Below are 16,302 nucleotides of genomic sequence, written 5' to 3' on the forward strand. Positions count from 1 at the left end.
AAGTTGGGTGGCCACACAGCTACAGTGGAAAATTCAACTTCCCCTATTCGAACTAGACTAGCTTCAGTGTGCACCCAGATTTGCTCAGGGCACTCTTCTGATCCTGTTTGTAGACTTGCTGCCCCAGGAGTAGCTGTACTGGGTGCCTTAGGGGCCTTGTTGTGTGGTCAGTTTTTATCTCCAGTTAAATGTCCCAACTTCTTACAGTTGTTACAATAGACCTTTGCAGGATCAAAGTTCTTCCCCCTATAGGGGCTGAGGCACATGGGGAGTAGTTTGTGACCCACCCACCTGTACAGGTTTTTGGGGCCCTTTGGAAGACTCAGACTTTTTATCTTGGGGATTCTCGCCACCTTTCCCCTGGGGAGGTTGTGACCACCTTCTTCGGGTCACCCCCAGTGGTTGTCCTTGTCACCCTAGTCTTGACCCAATGGTCTGCCTTCTTTCCCACTTCTTGGGGAGAAATTAGACCCAGGTCTACAAAATGCTGATTTAACTTTTCATTTGTGCAATTACTCAATATGTGTTCCTTCATAAACAAATTGTAAAGTCCAGTAAAATCATGCACATTATGTCCAGCTAACCAACCATCCAGTGCATTTACTGATTAGTCCACAAAGTCAATCCAGGATTGGGTCTGGGTTTGTGAGCCCCCCTAAATCTAATTCTGTACTCCTCAGTGGTGAGTCCAAAACCCTCAATCAGAGAGTGCTCTTCATGAGATCAAAGGACCCTGCATCTGGCCCAGAAAGGGTCAGAAGCCTGTCTCTGCAGTTACCAGAGAACAGTTCCCAAAGGAGTGCCCCCCAGAAAGGTTTCTTTACTCTTCTTATTTCACAAGCCCTCTCAAAGGCTGTGAACCACTCGGTGATGTCATCACCTTCCTCAAATTTAGGGACAATCCCTTTGGGGATTCAGGATCAGAAGTTTCCTCCCTATCCTTATCTTTAGTATGGCTGCCACCATTGATGGGTGCTAAACCCATCTCTTTCCTTTCTTTTTCTAGAGCCAGGACTCTGGACTCTAGGTCTATTCTCTTGGCCAGCTTTGCTAAAAAGCGGTCCTCTTCACTGGGGATATTCCCAATGTCTTTCCCGGCCCTGGTACACATGTGTGTGGCCTGGGATCCCAGAGTGTGATTCTTGTAGTTAAGGGTAGGGGGGAGATTATCCTCCTCCTCGATCACCTCTTCCCCCACTGATTGCTCATCACCATGTTCAGAGGGGTGGCCTTGAGCATACCCAGCCATGAGCTCCTGGAGCCCTTGTTTGTTGGGATGCAGGCCCATTGGTATATTTTTCAGTTTGCATAAGGACCTCAATTCCTTGAAAGATAAGTGTAAGTAAGGTGTGAGGGCGAGCTCCTCCACCAGGTCCTGCATATTATTATCTTCACCAATAGCTGGGGTCTGGTGAGACATTCTAACCTGACAGTTCCAACCCTCTACCCTTGACTACAGTGACTTATTTCTTTAAAATTTCTATTGGGACTTAAGCAAGGCCCTGACAGGACTTTTAGTATTTTAGAGAAACCAATTTAGGAAAATCAGAATTCTAAAGGCAGTTTAAGAGTTCTGTTGTGTGATCAAATGGTAACCAAGTAGCCCAACAAATGCAAGTTTGTATCCCACCGCTGAGCCACCAATGTAAGAATAGGTTTTGACTAATTTCCAGATTTATAACATGACCTACATCTAGGAATGCGTTAAAACCGTGCACCTCCCCAGGGGTGGCGTAACGAGAAATAACAATTTCTTTCTAGTTTTCCCTCTTTCCATGTGCGCTGCATTCTGCAGTACACATAGAAAAATTCCCCCATTGATTGTTTTTGTGCAAGGAGGTGTCCCTACCTGCACAAAAACAATCATGCCAACAACACAGACACCCTTGCAAGATGGTGCCTGTGTTGGTGCACAGCTGCTAATTGTGCGCCGGCTGAAAGGACGGGAATACACTGTATCTTGTAAATATGGTGCATTCCGGCCCTTTTGAATTGGTATAGGGCAGTGCAACAAAATGACCTGCGTCGCAGCCCTATACCAATTCTTAGTAAATATGCCCCCTTGTCTTTACTTTCATGTTGAGCTGATGAGCAATCCCACATGAATCTCTAGCAAGGGCACAATTACTTTTTGTACTCTGGCCAGTTTAGCTTTCAAGATATTTGTTTAAGGTGAGAGAAGTATTAATTACGTCCCTGTGACGTGTTATAAATAAATCTGGAATAGCTTCTCAATGGTTAGCTCCCAGGTTAGGTTGGCTGACCAGTCCATTTCACATGTTAAGAAACATCACATTAGCATCCCCTTACGGCATATCTCTAGATGTATTTGATTTCTCACTTTGGCAAACAACTGTAATGTATGTGCATCTAGGACCTCTGTCAGACGGTTAGTAACCCAAAGCAGCGCTCTGTGGTCTGGAAGGACAAACCTAGTGTACCTAACATTTGTTTTTGGTGGTGCTTACTGTTTTAGTTGTTCGTGATCTTAGGCTTAATGTCAACAGTACAAATGAGAGAGTAGGCTGGACAGCTTTCTGGTCGCATCACATTTCCTTTTCCTTTTTAATGGCTTCCCTCTCGATTCTTTTAATTGTGCTAGCATAGCTTCTTTATATAATTTCTAACTGGGTTTATTTCCTTCCACCTCCAACATGGGGAGATTACTTTAGATCAGTTTCAGCACTGCTTGGAAATATCTCACTTTTCTCTCTCCCGTCTTCCCACCGCTTAATTTTTTCTTTTACATTTATCTTATCTATCAAACTCCACCCAGCTATTTTAGAATTGTAAGTTAAAAAGTGAGTGTGTGTACGCAAGGAACAAAAGCATTGGGAAAGCCAATAGGTGATCACTTGCCTTTTAAAAAAACATACTGGGTTTGTGAATGCTGGTTGTAAGAATGACATCTCCCTAGAGTGGGAAAAAACTGACAGTGGGACTTCTTTTCAAGTAAAACATTGTCTGGACAACGATTTATATATTTAGCGGAGTACTGACTTCACCTCTCTAAGGAAGCCAAAGACTGATCTGCCAAGCTGTCCTGAGGGTCCGGTATTAAAGGGGTGTACTTAGTGTTCGGTTTTGGTCCACTAGTAAGGTAGGCTTCAGGACACAAGAGATGAAAGGCTTCAACCGTTACAATTTTAGCCCAGTAACAGTGCAGCAAACCCCTGAGAAAGTTCCCACAAGATCACAATAAGCTGGACGTAGAGGAGGTTTCCACCAGGACACCTGTCGCCGGGGACTACTAACATTACAGCCCATTGATCTAGGCCAAGTTGTTTGAGTAGGTAGCTTTAGTGTGCATGTCTGATTAGATTCCCCCCACAAACTCCCCTTTCAGTCCTAGCCCCAAAGTCAACCCAGCTATGTATAGAACCCCACAGCACATCAATATTTGGGGTAGGACAAAAAAAAGAGAGGACATTTTGTTTTTAATAAATTAAGTAGTCTTGTTATTTTTAATTTGTTTTACTACCCTACTCCAACTAAGTGCAAAGGTTCTCTCCAGAACGAAACGTAAATAACTTGAACAAGTCCTTGGGGGCTGGTTTGGGGCACTTGAGGAGCAGGGCCAGAATACTTTGGCATGGGGGGAGTAGATAAGCACAATAAATAGTGCTTAAGCATCTGGACAAAAGTCATCTTCATCAATTCCGATACCAAAGAAACTAGTCTGGTCCTAATCCTCTTTTATAAAGTCAAACCTTTGCTGTGTCCTTTATTTTGGAAGCAGTAAAACAAGTCTTGAGATAATATTTACAGGTGTTTGGGGGAAAGGGTGAGTAAACAGTTTTCCAAGAGTCTCAAGTAGTCTTGAGCAAATTCCAGCACTGCAGAAGTCAAGAGAAGCACCAAGACAACTCCACCACATCAGTCCTGGCAGTAGGAACAAGGCAAACTCTAGCACAACAGCACCTCAGTCTCAAATTCAGCAAGCACAAGGTCATGTCAAGCATGTAGATGCCTTCAGCAAGGCAGACCTCAGATCCCATTCTTGAGCCGTTTGAACTGTGCTTTATCGGAGTCCCGTAGAGCAATTTCAAAGGAGTCTTACAAATCAACATATGTCTCGCTCTCCCCAGAGAGCTATGTGGAAATCAGACTGTATGAAAGCAGCATCGGGGTTCACTTAGCTTCAGTTCCAAAACGTTAAATTCCGAGAAGAATTCAGGACTCCACAACAGAAACATGTGCAAAATCTCTAATTTTGAATGTGTCAGTTCCACTCCGTGTTATGAACATCCTACCACTGAAGGACATAGATGAGTGCTTGATGAGTGCTTGTTAAAGGTAGTAAATACAACACCATATTATCAGCCTGCACTCTTTACTCCAGTGAGAGGGAAGAGCCAGTGATTCTGAAGCCAGCATGTTTTCCCACCAGCTTGATTACTGTTCTTTTGAAGAATATGGAAGACTCAAAGCATCAGTATCAAAACATTATTCGTTTTCCGTCAGCTGGGTTCTGCTCCATGGGACAGTAGGGGCACTTCAGCCTGCAGCAGAAAACACAATGATTGTCAATGTCAGAGCAGGAAGCAAAAAAGCATTGGATGAATGACATAGTAGGTGATGCTTTAACAAAAATGAACTGTGACAAGACACTGCAAAGCTCCTCCTTCTTTAGAACTGTTTTGTACCCATGAATGAGCCGTCTCTTTATGTGACCGGTCTTTACAATGGAGTCTATGTTCGGCAGCTTCAAAGACAACAATCTACTCACTGCACATCACTTTTAAGATGCCCCCCTCCCCCTTTGAATGTTTTGGCTTATTTTTCTTACCAGTACTTCTCACAACATGTCCAACCCAGATGCTTTGTTGAACCAAACCTGGCACACACTAACAAATTAACTATGGCAAGATTGGTTAGAGGTTTGAAAGCTTCAGTTCTAAAAAGATACGTTTTTTTATTTAAACAAGGGTTTCGTCTTTGCCCTCTCTGTCCACCTCCAGACCATCAAACAAAAGGTTATGCACATTTTGAGGATATTGGTTCCTTACACAAGCCCATAGAGTGCAGAAACCAGTCAATAGCTCTCTGAATACTATAGCAAAGGCACATTCAAATCAATTTTACAACACAAACGGTAACAGATAAAATGCCATTGAAAAGCTTTGCTGTGTCTTACAGTCAAGTATTTACAAAAGAAATGGAGCAGTGGCAGTGCAAATACATCTGGCTTATAACTGAAAGTGCCTCTTCATTCGTCGTGACTAGAGGCATTTGATAACTCATTTTATACGCATACATTCACCCACTCACTTTTTCAAAGTAAAACACAAAGTTCTAATGTGGATGCCATGTTTACAAGCAAACTGTTAGCCATTTTGGAACAGTGAAACAATGATAAACTATGTACAATACATATGAAAGATGGCAGCTCAGTAAGTTTTGCTTAGGTAGCCATCTTCGAATGGGATTACACATACTGTATCACCGTTGTAACATTCCAAAATATCCAACATATGGCTTCTACATAGGGTAGCTAAATGGAACAGTTCAACAATGACACACTAAGAACAATTCCAATCCAAGATGGCACCTGGTTTAGAGGCAGTGGCCATATGTGATGCAGTACACTGCAGATGAAACAAGTGGCAAGAAAGCATCTGAACATCTCGGCCGAGAGAGCTACAGGGTGCTCGGAAACCACAAAAAAAAAAAGGGGGGGGGGGGAAGAAGTAGAAGAAGGGCACTAAAATGACACCTGAAAAACTAAAGTATTAGCCTACTAGCCCTGGAACTAAAGCACACTCATTTTCTGGTGTCTGTGCACCACAGGGCAAAGGAGCCAATAACCACAGTGGGTTGGCCCACCCCCCATGTATAATCTTCGACACTTGGGGTTTGGTAGAGGGGGTAGCTAACACCAAAACACTGGTCTACTATTATGCTTGGTTAACTTCCTCAAATACTCATCTACAGACTTTACCAGTGTAATAACAATCAACCCTTAATGGACAATGACACCTGACATAATGTTTCCCAGTGAACAAATCTGGCCAGTAGCCTTTATCACTGGCTTGTCAATGTAACCAATTCTGGCCTACTGCTTTCAGCATGCACATTTCTACAAGGCAACCAAAAAATATAGTCATAACATTATAAATATGACCAAAATTACATTTGGCCAACTAACTTACAATCCCTTCTAAGAGGAACCAACATCGATACTCAATGTACAAATCTATCTCCTGTTTTTATCGGGGGGGGGGGGGATGGGGGGGGTGGACCAATAACAAAATGCTTGTCTACTGTGGTAAACTGTAAGAATCCATTAAACAGAACATCTCAAGCGTTAATTTTTAAAAATAAATATCCACAGTGACTTTACCGCATGCTTTTCACAACAAATAAATCAGACCTACTGCCTTTGTAGTAACTTTTCATAATGAACAGATCAGACTTATGGCATCTAAAATATTATTTTCCAATAAATAATTGGGCCTGTAGACTTTATAACTGGCTTGTAAGAGTAAAGAACCAAGGCCTCGTCTATGGAGAATCTGTTTGTCAACAAAGCAAATATACTATCTTAAAAATACAAGTAGGTACAAAAATACAGCTGGTAAAACAATATCCCATCCCTCCAAAGAGGAGCAAACCTCGTACTGCCAGAGTTTGTCAGTAAGGGGTAACCAACACCAAATCCAAATTCTTGCCTATTACAGTAATCAGTGATATTCCATGTAACAAAATACCAATCTACAAGTTTCAACACAGTGTAATAACAAGCATTTGCAATGCAACGGTCTCGCCTTTGCCAAAGTTAGAGCTATTGGCATTGTAAATGACAAAATGTTTATTTATGTGTTGGCTTTGAAAACAGATAAATAAATGGCATTGTCATTTACAATGCCAATAGCCTAATCTCTCGCAAATGCGACACCTATTGCATTTGGAGCCACACAAAACCGGATCATAAGCAGGCAACGGAGGCACACTAAAAGCGGATCACAAGCAGGCAACAGAGGCACACTAAAAGCGGATCACAACCAGGCAACAGAGGGACACCAAAAGCGGATCACAAGCAGGCAACAGAGGGACACCAAAAGTGGATCACAAGCAGGCAACAGAGGGACACTAAAACCCGATCACAAGCAGGCAACAGAGGCACACGAAAACCCGATCACAAGCAGGCAACAGAGGCGCACTAAAACCCGATCACAAGCAGGCAACAGAGGCGCACGAAAACCCATTCACAAGCAGGCAACAGAGGCACACGAAAACCCGATCACAAGCAGGCAACAGAGGCACACGAAAACCCGATCACAAGCAGGCAACAGAGGCACACGAAAACCCGATCACAAGCAGGCAACCGAGGCACACGAAAACCCGATCACAAGCAGGCAACAGTGGCACACGAACACCCGATCACAAGCAGGCAACCGAGGCACACGAAAACCCGATCACAAGCAGGCAACAGTGGCACACGAACACCCGATCACAAGCAGGCAACAGAGGCGCACGAAAACCCGATCACAAGCAAGCAACAGAGGCACACGAAAACCCGATCACAAGCAGGCAACCGAGGCACACGAAAACCCGATCACAAGCAGGCAACAGTGGCACACGAACACCCGATCACAAGCAGGCAACAGAGGCGCACGAAAACCCGATCACAAGCAAGCAACAGAGGCACACGAAAACAGCAGATGGGTGCAGAGTATTATTTGGAGGATTGAGCAAACGCACAGGTCCTTGCGAGTGAGAGGAGAAATAACCAGAATGGGCTGAAACCTTAAAACAAAGGGGAATCTTCGGTAACTAGGTTGGAAAACGCATTATTAATGTTATCAAAACCCTGCGCCCTGAATGTCAGACCCCCTGAAGATGATAAAATACCAGGGAAACGCTAGTGAATAGGGTCATTTAAAGGAATCCTGTATAAACACTGTGTGAAGCACAACCGTGTACAGGTGGATTTCCGTGAATAAGAGACATTAGTTTTGTGATGAGGTACAAAACATCATAAGCCCACGTAAGTACGTCGTGTACCACGACCATGCAACGTTGGGTCTGTGTGTTGTGAAAAGAGAAAAGCACTGAATGCATGTGGGGTTACAGGAATAATGAGCCTTCAAGGCCAAGACCAATACCAATTGGTACGCAGGACACAATTAAGCATAGCAGAAAGAGCAGGGAAGAGAGCAGTTTAAAAAAAATCAAAACTTAGTCAATGGGCCGTGTGAATGTAAGTACTAATGCCGCATAGTGTTTGTAATCTCACGGTGTGACCCCTGGCAAATTAAGGTGGGAGTGCGGAGCTCGGGAACAGCTGGGCAAAATACCGGAAGGTCAGGGGACGTAGCAGATTGCCAAAACCATAAGTACTATGGAGGCCTAGCAGGAAAAATTAACTGAGGCCTGTGCACAAATCAAAAGGGCAAAGAAAGCCTTACAGCTAGTAAGGACAATTCCTGGGCACTCTGGTGTGCACAAAAGTGCGTGATTCAAGTTATGAACACTCCTTCAAATGAATGTCTGTAGTCATAGTAGTTTAAAGGTTTACTTCAAAGAAATTATAATCCATAGTGACGATACAGTTCAACTTTTCAAACAAATTCCATATTCCATCATATGGTAATGTTGTAATTCAAAACATGGATCAAAGAATCGTGATGGTAATTTTAACTCCGTGGGTTAAATGATCCCCGATGCATTTCGTGCAGAGATTGCACTTCTTCAGGGGGAATCTGAATGTAAAGAAACAGAAGATGTAGGGCGCTACAAATACAGGAGTCTGGTACATATGTATACACAGTTGGGGTGTGGGGGTTAATAACAGTGTAGTTTTTACGGTGAGAATACAAACTGAATTAAATTACAGACCACGAGTGAGGGGTAACTAAAGAAATAGTCTGTGATCGACGTTTATGGAAAGTGTACAGTGACGTGATAACACAAGAAGGAAACCGGAAACTTAAATCTGAGGGTGAAAACGTGCCAGAGGTTATAAAAATGGTGACGGGGATAATCTAATTGACGGTGCTCCAAGGTGGGGAACTGATATGACTATGCGGCAAAAACGAGTGCATGGTGTCGTACTGCACGTAAAGTAAAAATGCATGCGGTGCGAACGAACATCTAAGTGAATAGAAGGAAAATCCGTGTGTGATGCCCACTTACCGGCAATAGGTGCTAAGGATTCATTACGCGAGATTCAAACGGTAAACTCCGGTTCGAGGTACACGAAACCCGGAAGACGCCGCGCGTGCGCGCAAGCTCGAAATTATACTAGAAAAGTGGTGTGGTGATAGAAAGCGGACTCTTCTAAAGAAACAGAGGGTGAGGTGAAGTGGAAAAGTCGATAGAACGGCAACCACCTAAGTGAAATACCATGATGAACACAACTGGGGTAGGGCAATAAAGATGCTGGGTGAAAATAAACCGGGAGACTATATGAGGAAACGTAAAAAAAATACGTGCATGTATATACAACGTATAAAAAACGGCAAAATAAAATAAGTACAAGAAGAAAAAAGTAAAAGATGAGCAAAACAGTGGTATAGGCAATTAGATAAACGGGTTACAACAATATTCAGTTTGAAAAAGAAAAAGAAAAAGAGGAAAAGGAAGAAGAATAACGGGAAAAGTAGACGTGGGAAGGTTAAGCTTCAAAGAGAGATCATGCATATATACAGTACATTGCTGATGGGAGACTAATGCATAGTTCATAAGTGACAACTATATTCCAGTCTGTCATTCAATCCTTTTCGGATGTGCAGCCTGAAGGCGATGTATCCAGTAGAGTTCTCGACGAAGTATATTCTTGTTGTTGTCAATGTGAGTGTGTTTGTCCACTACTTCTAAAATGAGGAAGCGAATTTGACTGGAATTGTGGCTATGTTCAACGAAATGAGCCGCTACACATGACTTCAGGTTTTTAGTGCGTATGTTGCTACGCTGTTCAGTCAACCTTGTTCTAATTTTACGCTCAGTTTTGCCCACGTATGGGAGGCCACAAGGGCATCTTAGCATATATACAACGTTCATGGAATCGCAGGTGGCATACGTGGGCAAAACTGAGCGTAAAATTAAAACAAGGTTGACTGAACATCGTAGCAACATACGCACTAAAAACCTGAAGTCATGTGTAGCGGCTCATTTCGTTGAACATAGCCACAATTCCAGTCAAATTCGCTTCCTCATTTTAGAAGTAGTGGACAAACACACTCACATTGACAACAACAAGAATATACTTCGTCGAGAACTCTACTGGATACATCGCCTTCAGGCTGCACATCCGAAAGGATTGAATGACAGACTGGAATATAGTTGTCACTTATGAACTATGCATTAGTCTCCCATCAGCAATGTACTGTATATATGCATGATCTCTCTTTGAAGCTTAACCTGCCCATGTCTACTTTTCCCCTTATTCTTCTTCCTTTTCTTTTTCAAACGGAATATTGTTGTAACCCGTTTATCTAATTGCCTATACCACTGTTTTGCTCATCTTGTACTTTTTTCTTCTTGTACTTATTTTATTTTGCCGTTTTTTATACGTTGTATATACATGCACGTATTTTTTTTACGTTTCCTCATATAGTCTCCCGGTTTATTTTCACCCAGCATCTTTATTGCCCTACCCCAGTTGTGTTCATCATGGTATTTCACTTAGGTGGTTGCCGTTCTATCGACTTTTCCACTTCACCTCACCCTCTGTTTCTTTAGAAGAGTCCGCTTTCTATCACCACACCACTTTTCTAGTATAATTTCGAGCTTGCGCGCACGCGCGGCGTCTTCCGGGTTTCGTGTACCTCGAACCGGAGTTTACCGTTTGAATCTCGCGTAATGAATCCTTAGCACCTATTGCCGGTAAGTGGGCATCACACACGGATTTTCCTTCTATTCACTTAGATGTTCGTTCGCACCGCATGCATTTTTACTTTACGTGCAGTACGACACCATGCACCCGTTTTTGCCGCATAGTCATATCAATTCCCCCCCTTGGAGCACCGTCAATTAGATTATCCCCGTCACCATTTTTATAACCTCTGGCACGTTTTCACCCTCAGATTTAAGTTTCCGGTTTCCTTCTTGTGTTATCACGTCACTGTACACTTTCCATAAACGTCGATCACAGACTATTTCTTTAGTTACCCCTCACTCGTGGTCTGTAATTTAATTCAGTTTGTATTCTCACCGTAAAAACTACACTGTTATTAACCCCCACACCCCAACTGTGTATACATATGTACCAGTCTCCTGTATTTGTAGCACCCTACATCTTCTGTTTCTTTACATTCAGATTCCCCCTGAAGAAGTGCAATCTCTGCACGAAATGCATCGGGGATCATTTAACCCACGTAGTTAAAATTACCATCACGATTCTTTGATCCATGTTTTGAATTACAACATTACCATATGATGGAATATGGAATTTGTTTGAAAAGTTGAACTGTATCGTCACTATGGATTATAATTTCTTTGAAGTAAACCTTTAAACTACTATGACTACAGACAGTCATTTGAAGGAGTGTTCATAACTTCAATCACGCACTTTTGTGCACACCAGAGTGCCCAGGAATTGTCCTTACTAGCTGTAAGGCTTTCTTTGCTCTTAGTCTTGCAGCACCTTTTGGACCCAGAAGGTGTTTTCCTGCGCACCTATTACCATTGAAGAATATTTACCCCTGGATAACACTTTCTACCCCGGAGTGCAGCGGTCCACTAACATTCACAAATCAAAAGGGCAATCGAGGTTGGAAATAGACTCACCAGAAGCATCGAGATGACGACTGAGTAAATCAAAAGAGACGCCGGCAAGCAAGAAGGCGGGGCTTATATGGCCGACGTGCTGGAACAAGCCAGAGGAAAAAAAACAAAAAACAAATGACGACGAATCAGTCAGCGGCAGGTGAAGTTCGGACAGCACATCCACGGTGAGTGCTGAGCACTAGTTGGCAGACTGCAAGGGACCTTCATGTTTGTCTATTATTGCGATAAACTAGTGTACGCATGAGTCCTTCTTCCATGGTTTTGACCATTGAATATATTTTCAATAAAGTTTTTGTTTAAATAAAAAGTTCCGATGTGGGTGCACCCTTTGAGGTAGTTGCTTGCCAGTCCTGTTTATTTGTTGGTGCAGGGAGGAAGTTTCCCGAGCGGACGAGCGCAGCAAGGGGCGAAAAAAACGCACATCAGAACAGGAAGTTGGTTGGAGGCAATTTGAGCTACATTTTAGAAAGCATATGGTTACACCATGTGACTTTACGTAGTAGACACCTAATGCAGTCAGAACAAAGACATTTCTGTGAAAAAAAAGCATTGTCCTTTTAAAAAACCCTGGCGTTGATGAAACTGAAAGGTCTTCTGTGATGCCATTTAAAGGAAAAGGAACGATTTAAGAACTATTTCGGAGCATTCCATTTATCTTAAAAAAGAGCAAGAGAAACCGGCTGCATTCCAATAAAAAGAAAGTCATTAAAACAGCATGCAGACAGGCGCCCCACGCTGCTAAATAATAGCACCTCTCCCGGAAAGGACCTATAATTAACGCAGCAGGTCTTCCGGAGAGGAGCACTCAAATTGAATGAACGCGCAAAAGCTGTTCATGTGAAGCACGTTCACAGACCTGCTCGTGGGAAGCGCGTTCACAGACCAAAGTCTGCATTACTTGGAAGGTATCTCAACAAGCCATATTTGTGTGTACACTTCCATGCAGGTGAAGTGGTGTGCTTTTTTGTTCGTACCGGCTCACACAGTTTGCTACCTCTTACTTTTTGTTTGCTCTCGATACTTGCACAAGTGCCACCATTGCCTATGTAACGTTTGTTCTTGTGTTCGAGTGTCCTCCATTTATTGCAGTATTATACCTCTACTTGTACTTTGTACGCTTTTGTAACCTGCACACGTCACTTTTTCCTCTTGTAATGCACCATTTGCTACCCCTTGTACTTTGTTCACTCACGATTGTCACTTTTGCCTCATGTAATGTAACTTTTGCAATTTGTTAACTTGTATTGTTCTCTTATATCAGTTCTGTTCCTATTGTAAAACGCTCTGACACCTTCGGGTACAGTCCACGCTATATTAAAAGGCATAAATAAAAAAATACAATGGGCAGCTTGCTTCTTGAATGGGGAGGAGTGGGAGAGACGCGCATGCATTGTGGGCGTGCACATTGCCGTGGTCTGCGGCTCGTGCCCCGTGGCGGCACCTGTAGGCTTCACCGTGCTCCGGTCGGTGGGTGCTGCGCTGCTCAGCGGCACCTTCCTCATGTCGGCTCTGCAGCCCAACATGGACACCTCTTCCCTGGCGCTGCCCTCCGACCACCAGCTGGACCAGCGGGACCACGAGCAGCTGAAGAACGCCCGTGTGCAGGAGCAGGTGCGGCTGCGCCCCGGGCCAACAGCGCGGCGCAGACCTACACAGTTGAGTGCACGCCTGGGGCAGGGGCAGCACTGCCCGGGGAGGGCCATGGCGGCGGGGGGGGGGGGGGGGGGGGGGGACTGGGGCAGGGGTGGAAGGTGAGAAGCACCCGGGGTGGAGGGCTGCCTAATATCAAGCTGCTGAGGTTGGAGTAAATATTCGGTAATTGTGTTAAAGTGTATAGGGACACACAACACGTATGACAGGTGTCATGCACAGAATAACAGAGCAGTATTTAGTCAATTGTTTTGCATAGAGTGGACGTCATCCCAAGGCATGTTTAAGTGCTTTACACAGGAAAACATTTGTATATCTCACGGGTTAGGCAACGAGTATATATAATGCATAGTAACTTAAAAAGGAGAGAAAAATACAATCATCTAAAAATGTCTAATTTGTATGTACAGTCATTTTTTCAGTACCAGCCAGTTAAAGGGTGAGGATGGGGCAGTCAGACGGGCGTTCTAGTTTATTGTTGTCAATATAAACGTGCGTAGCTGTAAGGGAGAGTGAAGGATGGGTTTGGTGGTGGTCTGGGCGGTGTGATTATATAATGTGACTAGACTGTCCACACAGCCTGGCACATGATGTGTGGCTGGGGCGTGTTACACAACACAGCACCTGGTAGGCCACGAAGCTCTAAACGCGAAGGCCTGTTTGGTTTCATGCCGCACTGCAATTTCGCGCGTTCACACTGTTGACTCGAGCCAGCTGTGCACGCTTTGTGGCAGCCGCGTCTTACGTGCGCGTCCACACACCAGAATCGCGGCGCGTGCCCCGGTCTCTCTCCCTTGAGAGGCATCTCAACGACAATAGGTCTCGAGAGCGAGACCTAAAAATCCATCTTTAAAGGCCTTCAACGTATGCTTTTCGCAATAAATGTCATGCCCCTGGTCATACCGTTCTGTAAGAAAAGGCAAAACAAGCACATTTTTCAGTGGAAGCACACAACTACCGAATCAAAAGCTTGTAGACAGGAAGATCAATATGTAGGCGAAGCCCAAGTTCCTTCTACCTTACTGATTCTTAACCCCTTCCACGCTAATGACAAAGCCAGCTCGTCATGGGCGTTACCTGCGCTGCGCGCATGACGAGCTGGCTTTGTCATGTAAAGTGTGATTTATGAGTATTCAGCGCACAGCGGGAAAACCCGCTAGCGCTGTAGTGGTTAAAGCTCTTTTTCTAATGATCACAAAAGGTTTGGCCACAGCTGTGTGGTCACTTAAGACCTGTACACACATGGAACCATCATCCACCCCCCCCAACTGTTGTCCTTATTTCAAACCCAACATTCATTAGGTCCTATACACACATTATTTCCAAATAAACAGCTGCTGATCTTTAGCAAAGTCTCTTGGTACTCCTGAGTTCTTAAGTCACAGTTTAAGTCAAGATCAAGACAGCCAAGGAGGTGCTACAGTTACCTTTTCTGCATACATTTACCAAGATTTAATTCACTGAAGTCAATTTTTGCAGCGTTGTGTTGAGCAGCACCATATCTACTAAGACTGGCCTGCTGCCAAAGTCTTCACTTATGTTGGCTTCAATTGAGAAAGAGCTTTACGTTTCACTGGGGGTATGGAAAGCGCCATGTAAATATCTAAACAATACAACTACCAAAGGCTAAGGGAAGGAGGCGCACAAGAGGGGGAATGCTGTGAATTACACCAGAAACGCATTTCATGTGTGCTGCAATGCACAGCACGTATCCAAAGCGTTTGACCCTTTTATTTATTGTCTACGTATAAGGAATCGTACTGGAAGGGTAAACTTCCAGTACAAACCCTATGCTAAACAGCAAGACAGCACACACTCGCCTTTATGCCGTGCTGCAAGGACATGCATTTCAACCTACACATGATGTTAAAGGTGCTTTTTGGTGCATTGTTGACCTACTTTGCAAATTACAGTGTGAAGTCCATTTTCACCACCAACGTTCTTTACTTCATTTGAGGAGGTAGGAGGCAATCCAATCTCGATAGGTCAATCTGTTGATTCATACATTTTCTAAATGCCACACGTTAAGCTCTCTATTTCAAGGGATTTATTTTCAGTCAGTTTGCAGCATGCCGTTGATCACTGCCTGTAGGCTTGTGCAAATTCAGATGTCTCAAGGTCTCATCCTCTTTTCACTCTGAAGATAATCTGGATGTCATCCGGGTAGTTATAACAGATGAGTGTAAAGGAATTTATAAACTCAGGCAGTGAGACCACTTACGTGTTGAATAAGGGAGGGGCAATCAATGAGCCTTATATATCTTATGGCGGAATGGTAGTGATGGGTATGGAGATAGAGACACTAGTTAACTTCTATCTGTGAGGTGAGACAAGTATTTTAGAACCAAAGTATTGTTTAGTCTTTTGAGCAACGTTTGGTGGTTCACAGTACCAAAAGATGCAGAATAAATAGTCCAGCAGGAGAAGAACATCCAATCATCAAAGGTCTACTTAGTTCTTGAGGTCATCCCAGATTGGAATTACTACTGATTTAGCATCTCTACCAGCTCAAAAACATGTCTGTTGGTCAGAGAATGTGTTTTTTTCTCAATGAAACTGGAGATCTGAATGTAAGTTGCTTTTTCAATTAGTTAATCCAGAAAGGGTCTGTTTGATCTAGGTCTGTAATTTTTGGGGTTATTTGGGTCGAGTCCATGCTTATTGGTGATTGGATTAATAAACATTGTTTTCAGTTCATTAGGGAATTCTCAGGATAATAGTGATTTGGTAATTGGTACGGCCACATAAGTAGCTTTGAGAATAAACCTGAAAATGTTTGGGAGCACAGGTCAACCAGTGATAAAGTGATGCTGATTCTCATTAGCAAATGTGTTTCTTTTCTGAATAGTAGATTAGACAAGCATTGTTAGGGGTGTTTTATCTTTGGTCATAGTTTGGACGAGTTGACAGTGCGATGCA

At 43.5% G+C, this 16,302-nt stretch overlaps 1 protein-coding gene across 2 annotated transcripts in view; it reads right to left on the reverse strand.

Moving 5' to 3' along the window:
• Positions 1-3,429: 3,429 nt before the first annotated feature.
• The window catches only part of RMND5B (required for meiotic nuclear division 5 homolog B), a 140,474-nt gene continuing 127,601 nt past the window's right edge, over positions 3,430-16,302 (reverse strand). For both annotated transcript variants that reach the window (XM_078652734.1, XM_078652733.1), the window contains exon 10: positions 3,430-4,502. In XM_078652734.1, coding sequence (XP_078508860.1) covers positions 4,439-4,502 — 64 coding nt within the window. In that variant the 3' untranslated portion in view covers positions 3,430-4,438. The remainder of the gene's footprint in view (positions 4,503-16,302) is intronic.

The sequence above is a fragment of the Lissotriton helveticus genome, chromosome 7 (assembly GCF_964261635.1).
Source record: "Lissotriton helveticus chromosome 7, aLisHel1.1, whole genome shotgun sequence".
Lineage (NCBI taxonomy): Eukaryota > Metazoa > Chordata > Amphibia > Caudata > Salamandridae > Lissotriton > Lissotriton helveticus.